The sequence below is a fragment of the Lampetra fluviatilis genome, chromosome 81 (genome assembly GCF_964198595.1).
Source record: "Lampetra fluviatilis chromosome 81, kcLamFluv1.1, whole genome shotgun sequence".
Taxonomy (NCBI): Eukaryota; Metazoa; Chordata; class Hyperoartia; order Petromyzontiformes; family Petromyzontidae; genus Lampetra; species Lampetra fluviatilis.
In genome coordinates, this window is record NC_136355.1 from 482,065 (window position 1) to 499,603 (window position 17,539).

At 51.0% G+C, this 17,539-nt stretch overlaps 1 protein-coding gene across 1 annotated transcript in view; it reads left to right on the forward strand.

The window, feature by feature from the left end:
- Positions 1–17,539, forward strand: part of LOC144953701 (interferon-induced very large GTPase 1-like) — a 261,650-nt gene that overhangs the window by 4,476 nt on the left and 239,635 nt on the right. Inside the window, 3 exon segments of the mRNA XM_078884261.1 lie at positions 10,221–10,318; positions 10,493–10,531; positions 10,943–11,049. Of these exon segments, the coding sequence (XP_078740387.1) occupies positions 10,221–10,318; positions 10,493–10,531; positions 10,943–11,049 (244 nt within the window).

A 17,539-nucleotide genomic window follows, 5' to 3' on the forward strand; every position in this document is an offset into this window, starting at 1 on the left:
CCTCCAACTGCCCAGTAGCGTCCTTCACGAGCCTCCTCCACTGAGGCCGATCTTGACACCGCTGGTACCAGTCATCGGCAAGTCCACTCAGCTCCACGTCCTCCTGTACCACATCACTCCATCTCTTCTCTAGCCCGTGCCGCGCCCGTTTAGCCCCCTCGATCCAGCCGAACAAAATCTGTTTAGGCATGCGGTGGCTGGGCATGCTGGCTACATGACCCAGCCAACGCAGCCTTGCCTGCCGGAGGAGCTCACTGATGGGACTTTGCCCAGATCTTTCAAGGACTTGTGAGCTCCTCACACAATCCAGCCTGGTTAAACCCAGGATGGATCGTAGGCAGGCCAGCCTAAATGTTTCCAACCGGCGAAGATGCTCCACTAGGGGGGTCCACGTTTCGCAAGCGTAGAGAAGGGAGGGAATGACCGTGGCCGAGAAGAACTGAAGCTTCGTGCGGAGCGACAGACCAGGTAGCTTCCACACAGCGTTACGCAACCGATGAAAAGATATTGCCGCTCGACTGATTCGGAGTGAGACCTCTGCTGATAAACTGGAGCCGGTCATAAGCACACTGCCCAGGTATGGGAAACTCTCCACTCTCTCCACAACTGCCCCATCACCAATTGGGAGTTGTGGGGGTGGAGTGTCCGATGGTACAAAATACCCAGGCAGGTGCTTAGTTTTGGTGGGGCTGATGGTAAGGCCCCACCTCTTAGTGGCACGCTCCAGTCTCAGCAGCAGCGTCTCCAACTCCTCTTCTGAATGAGCAGCTATTACCAAATCATCGGCATACATAACGTGGTTGACCAATAGGGAGCCATCCCTTGATCGCACCCGGGCGTCGATCAGCCTCCCATTATATCTGTACCAAATAGAAATTCCCCCGGTACAGCTATTGAAGGCTTCACGAACTACGCAGTCGAAATAGATGTTAAATAATGTGGGAGCCAGAGGACATCCCTGTCGCACCCCAAGGTGTACAGGGAAAGGCTCCGACTCCCGGCCACGTAGTTTTACCCGGGCCCGCTCACCATCATGAAGGTCCTTAATGATCGTGAGCAGAGGGTCAGGGACTCCGAAAGCACGAAGAACAACCCAGAGCCCAGTCCTACTGATGGATTCATAGGCCTTGACCAGGTCAATAAAGCAGAGATGTAGGTCTTTTTGGAATTCCCTACACCTCTGCTGTAGCAGACGGACAGAAAATATGGCATCTGTGGAGGACCGCCCTTTCCTGAAACCGCATTGGGGCTCCGCAAGCCTCTCCTCAGCGTGCCTAGCAAGGCGATGTTGAATAATCCTTGCCAGGACCTTACCCGGCACACTGAGGAGTGAGATGCCCCTGAAGTTGTTACAGTCGGTACGGTCCCCCTTCTTAAAAAGGGGGACCACCAGGGCATCCTTCCAGTCCTGCGGAACCCGTCCAGTGGTCCAGACTGTTGTTATGATGTCATATAGGGCAGTGTGTGCACAAACGCCACCCTCCCTCAGCATTTCGCTTGGGAGATCATCTCTGCCCGGTGCCTTCCCTGGTCTCAGACTCCGGATCGCCCTCAGTACTTCCTCAACAGCTGGCACCTCAGCCAGCCACTCACAGGGGGTGACCTCTTCCAATATTTGAGGCACCGCAGCCTCAGCAGGGTTATCCCCACTTTGTGCCATGATGTTTTCCTGGCTGAGAGATTTTCCCTCCCCCAGGACCTCACAGAAATGCTCAGCAAATCTGCAAACCTGTTCCTGGGGGTCGGAGATTGGATCACCGTTTTTTCCTCTAATGATGGTAATAGGTGTGGCGCTGCAGGTTACTTTTTTGATGGAGTTAAATAGTGATTTGTGATCGCGGGCCACTGAGGCAGACTCCATCTCCTCAGCAACCCGCGACCACCACCCATCCTTACAGCGCCTTACGGCTCTCCGAACCTCCGAGCGAAGGCTGCGGTAAACCTCCTCATTCTCTGACGTGGGATGCTGTAGGCGATAAGAGTGGGCCTGTCGCTTTTTCTCAATTAACCTGAACACCTCCTCTGTCAGCCAGGGTTTCTGGGGAGGTCTGGACCACGTACCCAAAGCAGCCATTGCAGCTGCATGAGTCACAGTCTTAAACCTCGCCCATTTACCCTCGACATCAGGTAGAGTGGGGGACGATGCCAACCCCAGCTGCAAGCGATGATGAAATTCTCGCTTGCAACTTTCATCAGCTAACTGAGACCAGGCCACTTTTGGTTGGAATGGGATCCTGGGTGTACACCCACCACCGGAGTGGAAGAATGGCAGGCGCATCTTACAGATGACTAGTCGATGGTCAGAGGGCAGATCAGCTCCACGGTAGGTCCTGGTGTCAAGGACATGGACTCGCATCCGCTGGTCCGTCACTATGTAGTCCAGCAGATGTTCTTGCTTGGACCCGGCATGTATCCATGATGTTGTGTGGATGCGCCGATGCCGGAAGAGCGTGTTGGTAATTACAAGCCTATGGGCTGCACAAAAATCTAGCAGCCTCCTACCGTTATTATTGAGCTGATCTGGCCCATGCCTTCCAATCACTCCAGACCAGGTGTCAGCATCATGACCAACTCGGGCATTGAAGTCACCCAACAAGATGACTCTGTCCCGAGTGGCCACTTTAGCCAGCACCTGTGACAGGAGGTCATAGAAAGCGTCTGACTCATCGGCTTTGCCTGCATCCCTCCACGGATGTTCGTCTTCGGTGGGGGCATAAGTAACCTACACAGAGACACACACATACACAGAGACACACACACACACAGAGACACACCCACACACAGACACATACATAGAGACACACACACACAGAGACACACACACACAGAGACACACACACACAGAGACACACACACACAGAGACACACACACAGAGACACACACACAGAGACACACACAGACACACACTAACCACTACATTACCACTCCCCCCCCACACACACACGCGCGCGTCCATAGGTACACATACACGCGCTTGCTGCAGACACACACAACTTTCAAGGTGCCTACGGCAGTCAACGACTCAAATAAACACATTCCTGCTGCGGAGGGAGCTGGTGGGAACACGTTGGGTTGCTCGGTCAATGGCCTGCAGGGTCAACGGCGGCGTGGTGTATTCCGCAAATATGCCCGACTGTGAGGGCGGGCACAAGCCGGCGTGAGTAGGTTAAACGTTGAGTTTTATAAGGGCACCACGGGGTGACCAGCCCCTCCCCACCCAGCCCCTCCCCTCCCCACCCAGCCCCACCCCTCCCACCCCCCACCCAGCCCCACCCTCCCCACCCAGCCCCTCCCCACCCTCCCCTCCCCACGCAGCCCCACCCACCCACCCCTCCCACCCCCATCCAGCCCCTCCCCACCCAGCCCCTCCCCACCCGCCCCTCCCCACCCAGCCCCTCCCCACCCAGCCCCTCCCCACCCTCCCCTCCCCACCCAGCCCCTCCCCTCCCATCCCCCACCCAGCCCCTCCCCACCCTCCCCTCCCCACCCAGCCCCACCCCTCCCATTTTTTGATGCACGACGGACGGACACAATAATCCCCTGTAGGCTGGTGTCACCAGGAAGTTCCTACCAGTATAAAGCAGCAACGCTGCGCGAAGAACGCCTCAGACCTGCAACACATTTGTATTTCACGCTTCCGCACACGGGTCACATGACAGGTGTGACGTCACAGCTCATTTGCCGTGCAAAATATATGCATTATTGCGCCCCCCCCCCAAAAAAAAACACAAAAGTCTATTTTTATAATGTTTGCATGGTGTACAGTGTGGAAAGTACCCACATGGCAAATTTCAAGTTTGTTGCATGTCGGGAAGTACGCTAAACATTTAGATCAGACACACATATTCACAACTTTGCCTTTTAAATCTGTGAGCCACGCGGCTCTTGACATGGGTGCAACCGCAACAAACAAAAACATGAACAAGAAACATCTTAAAGTGACTACACGCAACAGAAGAATACAGGAAAAAAACAGCAAAGTCTTCAAGAAAAAACACCGTATTTGGAACGCTGTGTGCAAAAATCCCAGTGGGATGCAAGTCAAACAATAACAACCATAAGACAATTTAGATTAAAGTTATCAGGCTAACTCTGTGCTACAACAAACAAACATGGCTAAATCAAAACGTTTTCAATATCACCAAAATAAAGCTATAAAAACAATGTAACGGTGATCACAGGAACTGTGATTCAAATTTAACAATAAACGATACACGTGTTGAGGAGTAGAGTGATGACGGGATGTCACACTCGCCTCGGGAGGAGTGACGTCATGTCCCCTCGGGGTATTTGAGGGGGGACCGGTGACGTGGACGAGGTCTTTGCCAGGAACCGGGAACGTGAGCAGTAGGGAAGTGGGGGCCCAGGGTAGGGGAGAAATAGCACCAGGCTAGGGGGGCTACTTTACCCGGCTGGCCGAGTTGGATGAACCGTCGGTCAGCGCTGTGGGAAGAGCCCGTTGGCCTGGAAGGTGTAGGGATTTCCCAGTACCCTTTGCCCTGGGGAGATTTAGCTTAGCCAGTGACTTGTGTTTGCCCTTCCCAAAAGCTAGGCAAAATCCCTTAACAAAGCGTTTGGCGTCAGCCCCGACAACGTCTGCCTTCGTGTCGTGTTTCACACCTCAACACACGTAACATGTAGACCAAACTTTGTAGCCATAGCTGGCTGCATGAGTCACTCCATAACAGCAGTAGGAGAATCATTGGGTGGGTGGAGCTTGGGTAAGGGGGACCAGGCAGAGGTCGCAAACGGTTTTTGATTCCTTAGCCGTACCCGTACCCGGCCGCACAAGGGTCGCAAATGGGTACCCGTATCCGTACCCGGCCGGGTACGGGTACCCGTTCCCTACCCGTACCCTACCCGAAATGAGTGACAAATAGTTACTCACCAGTGACTCACGGCCTACCCGTACCCGGCCGCACCAGGGTCGCAAATGGGTACCCGTACCCGACCGGGTACGGGTAGCCGGCTATCGGGTAGGGTATCGGGTACCCGGTTGCGACCTCTGGGACCAGGTGACCGGGGTGGGTGGAGCTTGGGTAAGCGGAACCAGGGGTAAGGAGCACGAGTCCAAACACTTTTGGTTTTGCTGTCGTGAGGGCCATTTGAAGGGGGGGGGGGGGGGGCCTTGAATGAGCTACGCGGTGACTGAGGGAACATTTGGAAGGCGAAGCAAAAGGCGTCGGGCCAAAGAGGAACGTGTCGCGGGGCGACGGTCAGAAGGTCAAACGGCGTCGCGGCCGTGGAAGGTGCCCGGGCGGATTGGCGAGGCGGCCGTCTTGCAGAGGAACGGTCTGAAGTTGGAGCCGGGATTGTTGGAGATGACAGATCGCTTGGCCTGTGAGCACCATCGACTAGGGGTTCTGCTGTTGGCTGCCAGTTTTTTCACCGCTGTGTGTCTCATCCCAGCAACCATCATCTTGGAGCCAGGAGTGGTGGAGATGACAGATCGCTTGGCCTGTGTGCACCATCGACTGGGGGCTCCGCTCACCGCTGTGTGTCTCATCCCAGCAACCATCATCTTGGAGCCAGGAGTGGTGGAGATGACAGATCGCTTGGCCTGTGTGCACCATCGACTGGGGGCTCCACTCACCGCTGTGTGTCTCATCCCATCAACCATCGTCTTGGTGCCGGGAGTGGTGGTAACGGCAGATCGCTTGGCCTGTAAGCGCCATGGACTTGGGGGCTCCGCTCACCACTGTGTGTCTCATCCGAGCAACCATTGTCTTGGTGCCGGGAGCGGTGGTAACGACAGATCGGCTGGCCTGAGAGCACAACCACCTGGAGTCTTACTGCAGACAGCGGTCCTGCTCACCCGTCCGCCACGCAGGAGTGGATCGTCGCAGAAAGCCACCCGCCGCTGAGGCGAAAGTGGTCTCCGCGAACGCGGGGAGGTGATCAACTGAAGTGGTCGTTGGAGCAAGCAGGGGGCTTTCGCGACTGATATCATCCACAACAGAGTTTTGTTTTGGCTTAGATCGCGTAAATATATCAATGTCGTTGTGTCGTTGAAACCCGCCACCACCCAACACAGCCAACTAGTACGCGGTTGTCACGTAAACAGAACGTGGCCAATTCCGTTACTAGTACAGTGTGTAGTGTAGTGGGTAGTAATACTGGTAGGAACGAAGTGAACCAGCCTACAATATTTTATATCGTCCGTCCGTCCGTCCGTCCGTGTAGCAACATCGCCTCCTACTGCAAACACTTGGCATGACCCTACAAAAACCTTTAGACTCAGTGACGCTTTCCTGGCTAAACAAGTGTAACATTCCCTTATAATTCCCTCAGATAGCTTTTAATTAAAACATTTAAATTAATGAGGCTTTCCTGGCTAAACAAGTGTAACATTCCCTTATAATTCCCTGAGATAGCTTTTAATTAAAACTTTTAAATTAAAATTTAACTCACAGCGGCCTAAAGCCTACAGCTAGGCCTAAAGCCTCGAACAACGCCTCAAACTTTCCCTTCATATCGTACCCCCGCGTGTGTGCAAGGGAGTTAATGTTTAACAATGTTACATTCCCTGATGTTTTTAAATAGAAACATTTACATTTAAAGCTTTTACATAAATAATTAAAACATTTAAATTAAAAATTAACTCACAGCGGCCTAAAGCCTACAGCTAGGCCTAAAGCCTAGAACTAGGCCTCAAACTCTCCCTTCGTATCGTCCGATTAGGTGTAGCAACATCGCTCCCTACTGCAAACACTTGGCAGGACCCTAGAAAAACCTTTAGACTCAGTGGGGCTTTCCTGGCTAAACAAGTGTAATAATACATTATGTTTATATTCTTTGGTTATTCGTTCCTACCAGCCCACCCCGCAGGGTCCTGTTATAGCATATAGTAGTGTATAGTGTAGTGTATAGTGTAGTGTGTAGTGTAGTGTATAGTAGTGTAGTGTATAGTGTAGTGTGTAGTGTAGTGTATAGTAGTATAGTGTGTACTGTAGTGTATAGTGTAGTGTATAGTGTAGTGTATAGTAGTGTAGTGTGTACTGTAGTGTATAGTGTAGTGTATAGTAATAGTGTATAGTGTAGTGTATAGCAGTGTAGTGTATAGTGTAGTGTATAGTGTAGTGTATAGTAGTGTATAGTGTAGTGTATAGTGTAGTGTATAGTAGTATAGTGTGTACTGTAGTGTATAGTGTAGTGTATAGTAGTATAGTGTGTAGTATAGTGGATAGTGTAGTGTAAGTAGTGTATAGTAGTGTAGTGTATAGTGTAGTGTTTAGTGTATTGTAGTGTATAGTAGTGTATAGTGTAGTGTATAGTAGTGTTGTATGTGTCGGGTTATGAAATTTTTATGAAAATAATAAAAATTAATAATTTTCCGAAAAATGCGCAAATCGCATTAATTATGTTAATGTGTGTATTAATATGCATAAATTATGATGGTGTGAGTAATTGTATGCATAAATTATGATAATCACGGAGATAATCGTAGTCATTTATGCGGATGCTTGCGATGATGTTAATGTGTGCAGTTGTGATAATTAGGCTCAGCTTCGTTTATCCAGAGTTATATCGATCAGGATAACACGATTATCATCGATTAAACGTTTACCGATTATCTTAGTGTGTTTATATTATTTTAGGTCACCAGTTCAGATCTCATCACAGGATACAGCTCTTATGAATAAGACAGTTTTGCATGGACTTGGAAAGAAGCACTCGAACAGTTGGTATGAAGCAATTTTATTCTAACAAGCATGTGACATTCTATCATGCAGGTCAAACATGCGTCAATAATTCATGAGCAAGATTATGCAATGAACTAATATGAATGACTAAAAATACTTCTTCATTGGCGAAATTATGCAGTTAACGAAAAGGAATGACTAAAACATTTATTATTCATGTAACTCGACGGCAGCAACTGCTTTGCACGATCAGTTGATATTGAACGCACCACCTCGAAATGGCAACCCTTTTTGAAACGCAAAGACAATTTTTCTTTTAAAGTCTTATTCGTGTACGTGCTGTGTATGCGTTGTCCCCTTGTAATATTAATTAACTCTTAGAGCCAGGAGTTGTGTCATTAGCTTGTGTGGTGTGGAAAGATACAAACAGCGGCCAGAAGTTTCTCTAGGTTGGGCGTGGCCGCCGCTCTGCTCCTGCTGCTCCCTCGCTCGGCGTGTCTCTGCTTGTGCTCTCTCTCTCTCTCCACTGCTCGATGACGAGTTGGCACGATGCTGTCCTTGAAGATGCTCGGTCGCTCGTGTCGCTCGGTGGCGCTGGGTGTCGCTCGTTGGCGCTGGGTGTCGCTCGTTGGCGCACGGTGGCGCACGGTGGTGCACGGTGGCGCACGGTGGCGCTCGGTGGCGCAGCTCTGCTGGCGCTGGGTGGCGCTCGGTGGCGCTCGCTTGGCGATCTCCGCCTTTCCTGCGGGTTGTTTGCTGGTCGTCACTCTGACGAGGAGCGATGCTTCGTTCGTGGCAGAGTGGACGTTGGCGTCTTTGTTGGCTTCACTCGCAGCTCGGCGACTCAGGGTAGCGATTCTTCTCAGGTGGTGCAGACCTCGGCTTGTATCGGCACGTCGCTACCCCGCGAACCTCGTCATTCTGGATGACGAAAACTTCTTGACGATTTCTGGTGGGGCCCGTGGCCCGGACGATCTCTTTGGTGGGGCCCGTGGCCCGGACGATGTGGGGCTCAGAGCCCCTGGCGATCTGTGGTGGGGGCCAGGGCCCCTGACGATCTGAGTTGAATGGATTTTTCCCCGGCTTATATTGAGAAAATCCACTCAATCTTCCCGAGTTGTTTGAAGGCCGTCATATATCTTTCTGTGGGTTGAACACATCTGCGTCCGTGTGTTTCGTGTGTCGTGTGCGTGTTTATTAGTAAAGACCCAGCTGTGTAACCATTCTGGGAGGAGGGGTGGGGAATGTTATTTGCTTGCGTGTGCAAATCTTGCTGTCCGTGCTGCGGAGAGACGAAGATGGCCGTGTTTTAACTCAAACGTGGGCACTCTCTCCTCTCTCCGCGTCTCTTGCGAGAGAAAACAACAATGTCAGCACAAACCCCCCCCCCCTTGTGACCTTTTTGCTCCCTCCTTGCTTGTCAGACCCCGCTGGAAGACAAAGGTGGCTGAGGAGATGTTTGTAATACATTTATGTGGTCCTGTGTGTTACATTTATTCTTGAATTATATTCTATGAGTTCCTTCGGTCTTAGTATCGTGGTAATCATTCGTCTATGTTTAATGAATATTCGTAATGATTCTCGTCACATTATTATTTTGGGCTTCGCCAAGTTTAGTTCTCCAGAGATTGGTGTTTATTCTGAGTTATATTTTAATGTCCTGAGGTTAAGCATAACTATGTTTCCACTTAAGCTTTCTGGAATTCGTACTCTTTAGTTTTTAGGAAGGTCGTGTAGGTAGGAAACATATACTAAAAAAAAAAATATTATTGTTTGTTGGTTAATTATCTTTGTTAAGTTTCTACTTTTCAGTAAGGAAAACGTTAAGAAAACGCGAGTTGCAACCGTTATTACTCTGCACCTTATCTGTACATCTCCAGATGTCTTGGGAGGCTAGTCCATACATCTTTTGTCCATCTGGATGTCTATGACCTCTTTGTGACCGAATTCTCAACATTTTAACCGCCCTCCATGTTTCATGGATTCCTGGTGTTCTTGTGAGGAGAAGTGGGTTGTTTTCATTAATTAATTAAAAAAAAGTATATATATAGATAAAAATTTTTTTTTCTTAATTATTCTTAATATTAATAACGGAAAACAGGGCATAGATCCAACAGTAGTGTAGTGTGTAGTATAGTGGATAGTGTAGTGTAAGTAGTGTAGTGTAGTGTAAGTAGTGTAGTGTATAGTGTAGTGTTTAGTATATTGTAGTGTATAGTAGTGTATAGTGTAGTGTATAGTAGTGTAGTGTGTAGTATAGTGGATAGTGTAGTGTAAGTAGTGTAGTGTATAGTGTAGTGTTTTGTGTATAGTAGTGTATAGTGTAGTGTATAGTAGTGTATAGTGTAGTGTATAGTAGTGTATAGTGTAGTGTATAGTAGTGTATAGTGTAGTGTATAGTAGTGTATAGTGTAGTGTATCGTAGTGTATAGTGTAGTATACTAGTGTAATAAAGGACTTCGCCGACACACTGCTGGGTCTCTCTCTCTCTTTATTTTCGTTATGACGCTCGCACTCCGCTGGTCCCGACAGCGGACCGGCTGCTCCTCGCGCGTCCCGCGTGCCCCTCCTGTCAGTCGCACCGCTCCCCGCTCCGCACACCGCTGGCTGACGGTGCTGGACGCGTCTCCAGCCACGTGGCTGATGGCGCGGGTCCCCTCGGCCACCCAACCTGGTCCTGCTCCGTGACTCCACCAACTCACCCGGAGCCCCTTCCGGATCCCACCTATATTCCCTTCACCACGTGACCCTGTCTCCTCCCTCTCACCACGTGACCCTGTCTCCACGCCCTTCACCGAACCTTCCAGATCCCGATCTCCGCATAGCGCCCCGCTGGCTCCGCCCTTAGGCTCCGCCCCCGCTCTCCTCGCATCCGATTGGACCGGAGGTGAGCGGCGGACCTTCACATACGCCTCCATACTGGGCCCCGCCCCCAATACCCCGGGCCGTGTGATTGGCCCAGAGCCGAGCAGTGAAACCCCGCTTACGCTCACCTTTCACATGTGTAGTGGGTTACTTTAGAGACACACTAGTCGTAGGAGGCATACACGTTTATTCTACACTTTCCACAGTACAGGGGGTAACTATATACGGGTCAGGACAGCCGGCACACTGCTCACCCGACACCGACAAGGACGACGAAGACTTCACAGATGAAGGTTTTATTACAAAACCGCAGCAGCCCCGACCCAGCGTCGGGGCCTCCCTTTTATCCTCCCCAGTGTGGCCTTCTGGAACCTACCAGAAGATTCTGGGCTCTACCCTGTCTGTCACCTTTACCCCACATCCGTTACCCCAGCCCATCACGTGCCCGACTGGCAGACCGGCTGCTATAACCTCCAATGCCCCTTCTCTGCCAGCAACCGGCACTACGCACTCCAGTGGCACACTTCGACTGCCCTGCTGGTAGACCAGGCTACTACACCCACGATCCCGCTCTCTACCAGTGACCAGCGGTACGCGCCACAGTGACTCATTCTATGTGACTACACAGGTGTAATAAAGGTCGTGGAAGCGACTTCTGGAATCCGGTCTTTATTTGTCTTTCGTTCACAACACTCCCATCTTACTCCTTCACGCTGCTGACAGACAGCGTGAGAGGGAGAGAGAGAGACGCGCGCGGCCACGTGGCAGCCTGGACCCTGCTCCAGCGTGGCCTCACCCTCCGTTCGTTCCAGATCTGACGACGTGTTGTCCGTCTCCACCCCTTTTAATACCCGGGTCACATGGTACCTTTCCACCAATCCTGGTTAACCTCTATGGAATCTTCTAGACTCCATCGTACGTTCCCAGGACCGCGCCCCTGACTCGTCCCCCTATTGGCTGTGGCTAAAGCCAGCAGATCCAATCCTCTACTTACAGATGTCACCTCCCCATGACGTCAGGGCCACGCCTCTAGGCTTCCCCCCATTGGCTATGGGCCAGGACCGGTAGAGCCAATCATCGTAACGAGGTGTGATCCATCAGCAACCCGGATATATCCTCACATTACACATGCATGAGGTATCCATGCCTTTAACATGGAACATGGCCTTCATACTATAATTGCAGGTGACCCAATTAACTCATGCCCCATATCAATCCATTCATTAGGATATATGAACAGGCTTTACATTTCATTGCAAAAAAATACTTCTTCCATCCCAAGTCATCTGGCTATAGAAAAATATGGTGCAGTTCTGAACCATTGTGTCCTTCTGTTCCTCAATCAGTTCAAAGCGTGCAATACTGTGGACCAGAATGTAATGTAGCAAGTAGTAATAAAAGTACTACTAATAATTAGTAATAATATATAAAAGAGATCCCACCAACAGCCTCGTTACAAAAACGAACAGTATCATCACTGACTCAGCTTCATTAATTGAACAGACCAAACGGTTTTCCTTAAAACCTTCTGATGCTAGACCACCCAGATTATATGGCTTACCAAAAACCCCACAAAAAAAGGGACACCTCTTAGTCCCATCGTCTCCACCATTGGCTCACCCACCTACAAACTGGCCCAATATCTGTCTGAGACCTTGCAGCCATAAACTGGTAAGACCACCTCTTCTGTACTTAACTCAGCTCACCTAGTATGGTCAGGTGATTTGTTCGTTAGTTTCAACATAATTTCTTTGTTTACCAAAGTTCCTGTGCCCGATACCATTGCAATCAGTGAATATTTTGTCCAACAAAGATTGAATGCTGATGTACCAGCCCTGGTGCAACACTGCCTTACCAATACATACTTCACCTGGAATTGAACATTCTATAAACAAAGTCAAGGCATCCCAATGGGTTCTCCTTATCTCCGGTTGTTGCCAATGTTTGTAGAGGGGATGCCATCTCGGCATCCACTTTACGCCCGTCCTTGTGGAAGAGGTTCGTGGATGACACGTTTAACATCTGCCCACATGGCCGACCGGCTTTGAACCAATTCCTCAACCACATCAATTCTATATACCAGCTATCATATTCACCATGGAGGTAGAAAAGGATGGCATGCTAGAATTCTTGGATGTCCTAATCAAAAAGAGACCAGATTTTTCAATGAGCTATTCTGTCTACAGGCAAGTAACCCAAACTGACACCTACCGAAAACCTGATTACCACCACCATCCATCCCAGATGAATTCCTTCATCAAAACGCTACACCATAGAGCTCAATGTATCTCCGACCATGAACACCTAACCAGTGAACTCAAGCACGTACACCAAGCTCTCAAAATGAATGGATATTCTGACTACACAATCTGCAAAGCCATCACCCCAACCGTGAGGAAGGAGCCATCTGATGATCAAATAAAAACCATCACCTTTTCATACATAGCAGGGGTAACCAAAAATATTTCCCAAATCATGAAGAAACACAATATCCAGGTCCGATTTAACACAGCACATAAAATTCGTGATCTGATCCCATCTGTGAAGGATACGATTCCTGACATGTGTAATGAGCGACTTCCGTGACACGTCGTTTAGAGGGGACTCTTCTTCATTTCACATATGGGCACAACACAGGCCAACTCTATCTTCTTCCTTGTCCGAGTACAACACTTAGATGTTAGCGTCCCCACAGGCTACGCACACGGCCGATCATCCGGCGTGGTTCCACCCGTCCACTCCCGGCCTCGCCGCTAGTTGACGGCGTGCCGGTAACGGCGGTGGAACTCGGCAGGAGATCTGCCACGTGGCCGGACGATGGAGAGAGATGACGGCGAGCGGCGACGCAGTCCGGACCCAAGGCTCCACACACCGACCACGAGTCCTCCTCCACCCCCCGCTTACGGCAGATGCCTGCGCAGCGCGACTCACAACCTCCTCTTGATACCAAGATCCAGGATGGTCATCGTGTCTATGCGCCGCTTCTCGGTGGCAGCCCCAATAGTCTGGAAAGATATCGCTCCGCACATTCGCAGCATCACCTCAATCGCCTCCTTCAAGAGACACTTAAAAACTCACCTCTACAATCATGCTTTCGAGCGACTCTGAGCTTGGCTCCGCGCCTCTGAGTTGCGGCCACTACGTCTGCAAGTTTGCGCGCGTTACAAATTGAATTATTATTATGGTTATATAGCCGCAGGCGCGGCTAGGCTCCGTCTCCGGCCACGCCCTCTCGTGGAACCTTCCCGCAGGTTCTCCGGGTATCTCGGCCAGCGCCGCCCCTTACCTTTGGCCCTGATACCTCTCCCTTTGGGATCAGATGATGTTGAAGTGGTGCCCGTACCCGTGCTTCCTATTTCCAACCAGCAGGTGTCATCATGTCATTACACATGCAATATCCCAGTGTCTACAATCTAGGCTGTATATGCGGCACCAGTTACATTGGGGAAACTAAGCGACATGTCTCAGACCGTATTCGTGAACATAAGGTAGATTTGAAACATGGTAGGACCAATACTCCTTCATAATCACCATTCTGGCGAATTGCCCGATGATGCTGGATGCAATAACCAGCGAAACATCGTACTCAAATTGTAAATGTTGTCGTTTCACGCTTCAAGACACCGGTGGGCTAAAGCAGTGAACTATTTGTCTTTTGTCAACGTGACACTTTTTTACTGATTGGCCGTGTCAGGTGGTGGAGGGTTACGACACATTTATAAATAACGCGATCTAAACCCAAGAACGTTGATTATGAATAATATTGGTTGCGAAAGCCTCACACGTGTTAAACCAATACTCCTGCCGTGGCTGATCATTATTTTAGTGCGGCTGGTTCACACGAAATTGATTAATCTAAGACGATGGTAATTTGCAAGCCTACTCGATATTAACAAAGATTCGTTCATGAAGCCATTCATATATACAGACACAGACACAATTTCAACCGAGAGGATGGTTACAAACTCAGCAATCATTGGAAAGATGTCATCAACCACTTTGGGTCATGACTTGATTTGTGTTTTCTTGTCAACCTCCACCGTCAGCAGTGTGGATGTGTGGAGCGAAGTGCAAATGATTGCCTGGCAGCCATTTTGATTGGTGTAGATCCACAGCGTTGGCGTTGCTTTCTCCCACATTAACATTAGCTGCCCCACTCACTCTGCTGACACACGTGAGCTACATTAACATCAGCTGCCCGCTCACTCTGCTGACACACGTGGGCTACATTAACATCAGCTGCCCCGCCCACTCTGCTGACACACGTGGGCTACATTAACATCAGCTGCCCCGCCCATTCTGCTGACACACGTGGGCTACATTAACATCAGCTGCCCCGCCCACTCTGCTGACACACGTGGGCTACATTAACATCAGCTGCCCCGCCCACTCTGCTGACACACGTGGGCTACATTAACATCAGCTGCCCCGCTCTCTCTGCTGACACACGTGGGCTACATTAACATCAACTGCCCCGCCCACTCTGCTGACACACGTGAAGTATTGGAAATGACGGCAGGAAACTCCTTGACGGGTAACACACTTTTTATTAAATCTTGACTTGTCACGATACAACGTGTGGTCTCTATTCTTCTGACTGCACACTTCACTTAGCTCGTGTAGACTCTATGCCTCTGGCTACACTCTTCACTTAGGTCGTGTAGACTCTGTGCCCCTGGCTACACACGCATCACTCGTCTCGTGTAGACCCTATGCCTCTGGCTACACACGCCTCACTCGTCTCGTGTAGACCCTATGCCTCTGGCTACACACACTGCATGCTCACCCTACACTCCGCCTCTGGGTTACACAGAGTCCCGGTCCCCACAGGACAGCGGGACTGGGTACTGCAGGGCCCTATCTCTTCCTCTCCGTTTTCAGTCTTCGCTGGTTACACTCTCTCCTTACGCCTGCGTGCATCACCTTATATAGTCCCTCCTCACGGGAGACGGAGCGGATGCGGACCTCGATGTGAGCATCGCTCCTTAGTTAACCAATCACGATGCGCTATCTCTACGATCCGTTTTCCCCCAGCGCGTGTTTCCACTCGTCAACCAATCACGCCGCGCTGCCACCCGATCACTCCCTCTCAAGCGCGTCACCGGCACACAGCCAATCAGCACCACATAACCCACGACCCCGCGCTGACCCCTGATCCTTCACCGTCAGCGCGCGTCACCACACACACAGCCAATCACTACGCGCTGACACACGATCCCTACCCCAGCGCGTATCACCACTACATCACCCCCTCCCACATAGCTCGCAGCCGGCCCGGCTGCTAACCAACAACATCACACAACGTTAACACAACAAAAACCCCACCCCCCAGTGTGCCCCGTAACGCAACAACAAAAACACAACAGCAACCTATGTACAAATTGACAACTAACACAAGAAAAGTCAACAACAACACACACAACACCTCGATAAGAAGCTATGTACAGCCCGACGAACAACACAATAAAAGCGATTTCCAGAAAATGAACGCGCCCAGCGTCTCTGTGACTAAACGCAGTGACGAGGCGCTCCAGCTTCCTCGACTCCTCACATGGTAGGTCATAAAAAGTAGCGCGACCTGGCGCGAGTCCGTCTGGCCGGTCCGTCATATGGGACGGGACGCTGACGACCGTCCGGTGGCTCCGGCTGCTCTAGACGGCGCGGATCGGGCCTGAAAGGACCGGCCCCGCCACGAAGATCCGGCCGCCGGTGGTCGGCAGCTGTCAGTTCCGAGACACCTGGGAGGAGATCAGGCGGAAACATGTGAGGATCAGGCAGAGACATTTCCCCCTTTGGGTCGTCGGTCACGTCACATGCTCGGCCCTCACGACACAAGGGGAGGCCATATGGAGGCGAGAACGGTTTCAGTCGGGAGGGGTGGACGTACCACCGTCGCTTTCCCCATTTTATCTGAACGCACTGGGGGCGTGCAACACGCACGACCTCCACGGGTCCCCGCCATAGCTTCAACAATTTAGGCGACGTAGCCAAAGGTGCCTGAGGGCAATGCAGCCAGGCCCTGTCACCTGGTTTCCAGTCGTGCACGGACACCTTCCGTGCACGCAACCCCTCGTTTGCAATTTGGCGAGCCCGTGAATTAAGCCGTGCGGCCTCCCTTGCCTCTGTCAGCTTATGAATATTAAATTTAATATGTTCTGCCAATTTTGAATTAGTTCGTGGTGCGGACAGGCCAAGCTGCGTTTCCATGGGCGGGTCGGCTTCCCGACCGTACATCAGATAGAATGGGGAAAACCCCGTCGCTGCATGGGGGGCCATTCTATACACGGCGAGGACCCCCGGGACCTGCAGGTCCCAATCAACATGTGCCTCACACACTCGCTGGCACAGCATAGAAGTCAAAGTCTTGTGGAGTCTCTCCACCATCCCGTCCGTCTGCGGGTGGTACGGGGAGGTACGCACCTTCTTAGTACCCAACAGATCGCACACCTCTTGCAGCAATTTACTTGAAAAATGTTTCCCTTGGTCGGTCAGCAAGCGTTCGGGAGCCCCCTTGTCCAGGACGTAGCCCTGGACAAAGGCGTCCGTCACAGCCGCCGCCGACTGGTTGGCGAGTGGCCACGCCATAGGCCACCGGGTAAAATATTCGACCCCCACCAACAGGTACTTATTACCCCTAGGCGTGACTGGAAAGGGCCCCAGAATATCGAGCGCAATGAGCTCGTTAGTGCGCGAGACTTGAATAGATTGCAGCGGTGGATTAGCTGCCACGGGCGGTGGTTTTCGCCTGGCGCACTCAACGCATCCCTTCAGAATATTCATCACGTCACTCCCCATCCCCGGCCAATAATAGTCACGCTGAAGCAGGGCAAGCATTTTGTTTACTCCCAAATGCAAGAGGCGTTCGTGTGCGGCCAAAACAACTTTCCCCCTCACAGCGGAAGGCACCACAAGTGCGTGCCGCCGGGACAAACTGTCCCATTTGTTTAAGTACGTAGGAGCCAGTTCGCTCCTGGTCCTCTTTGGGACCCCTCACTCTGCGGCGCAATGCTAGCAGGGAGCTGTCCGCCAT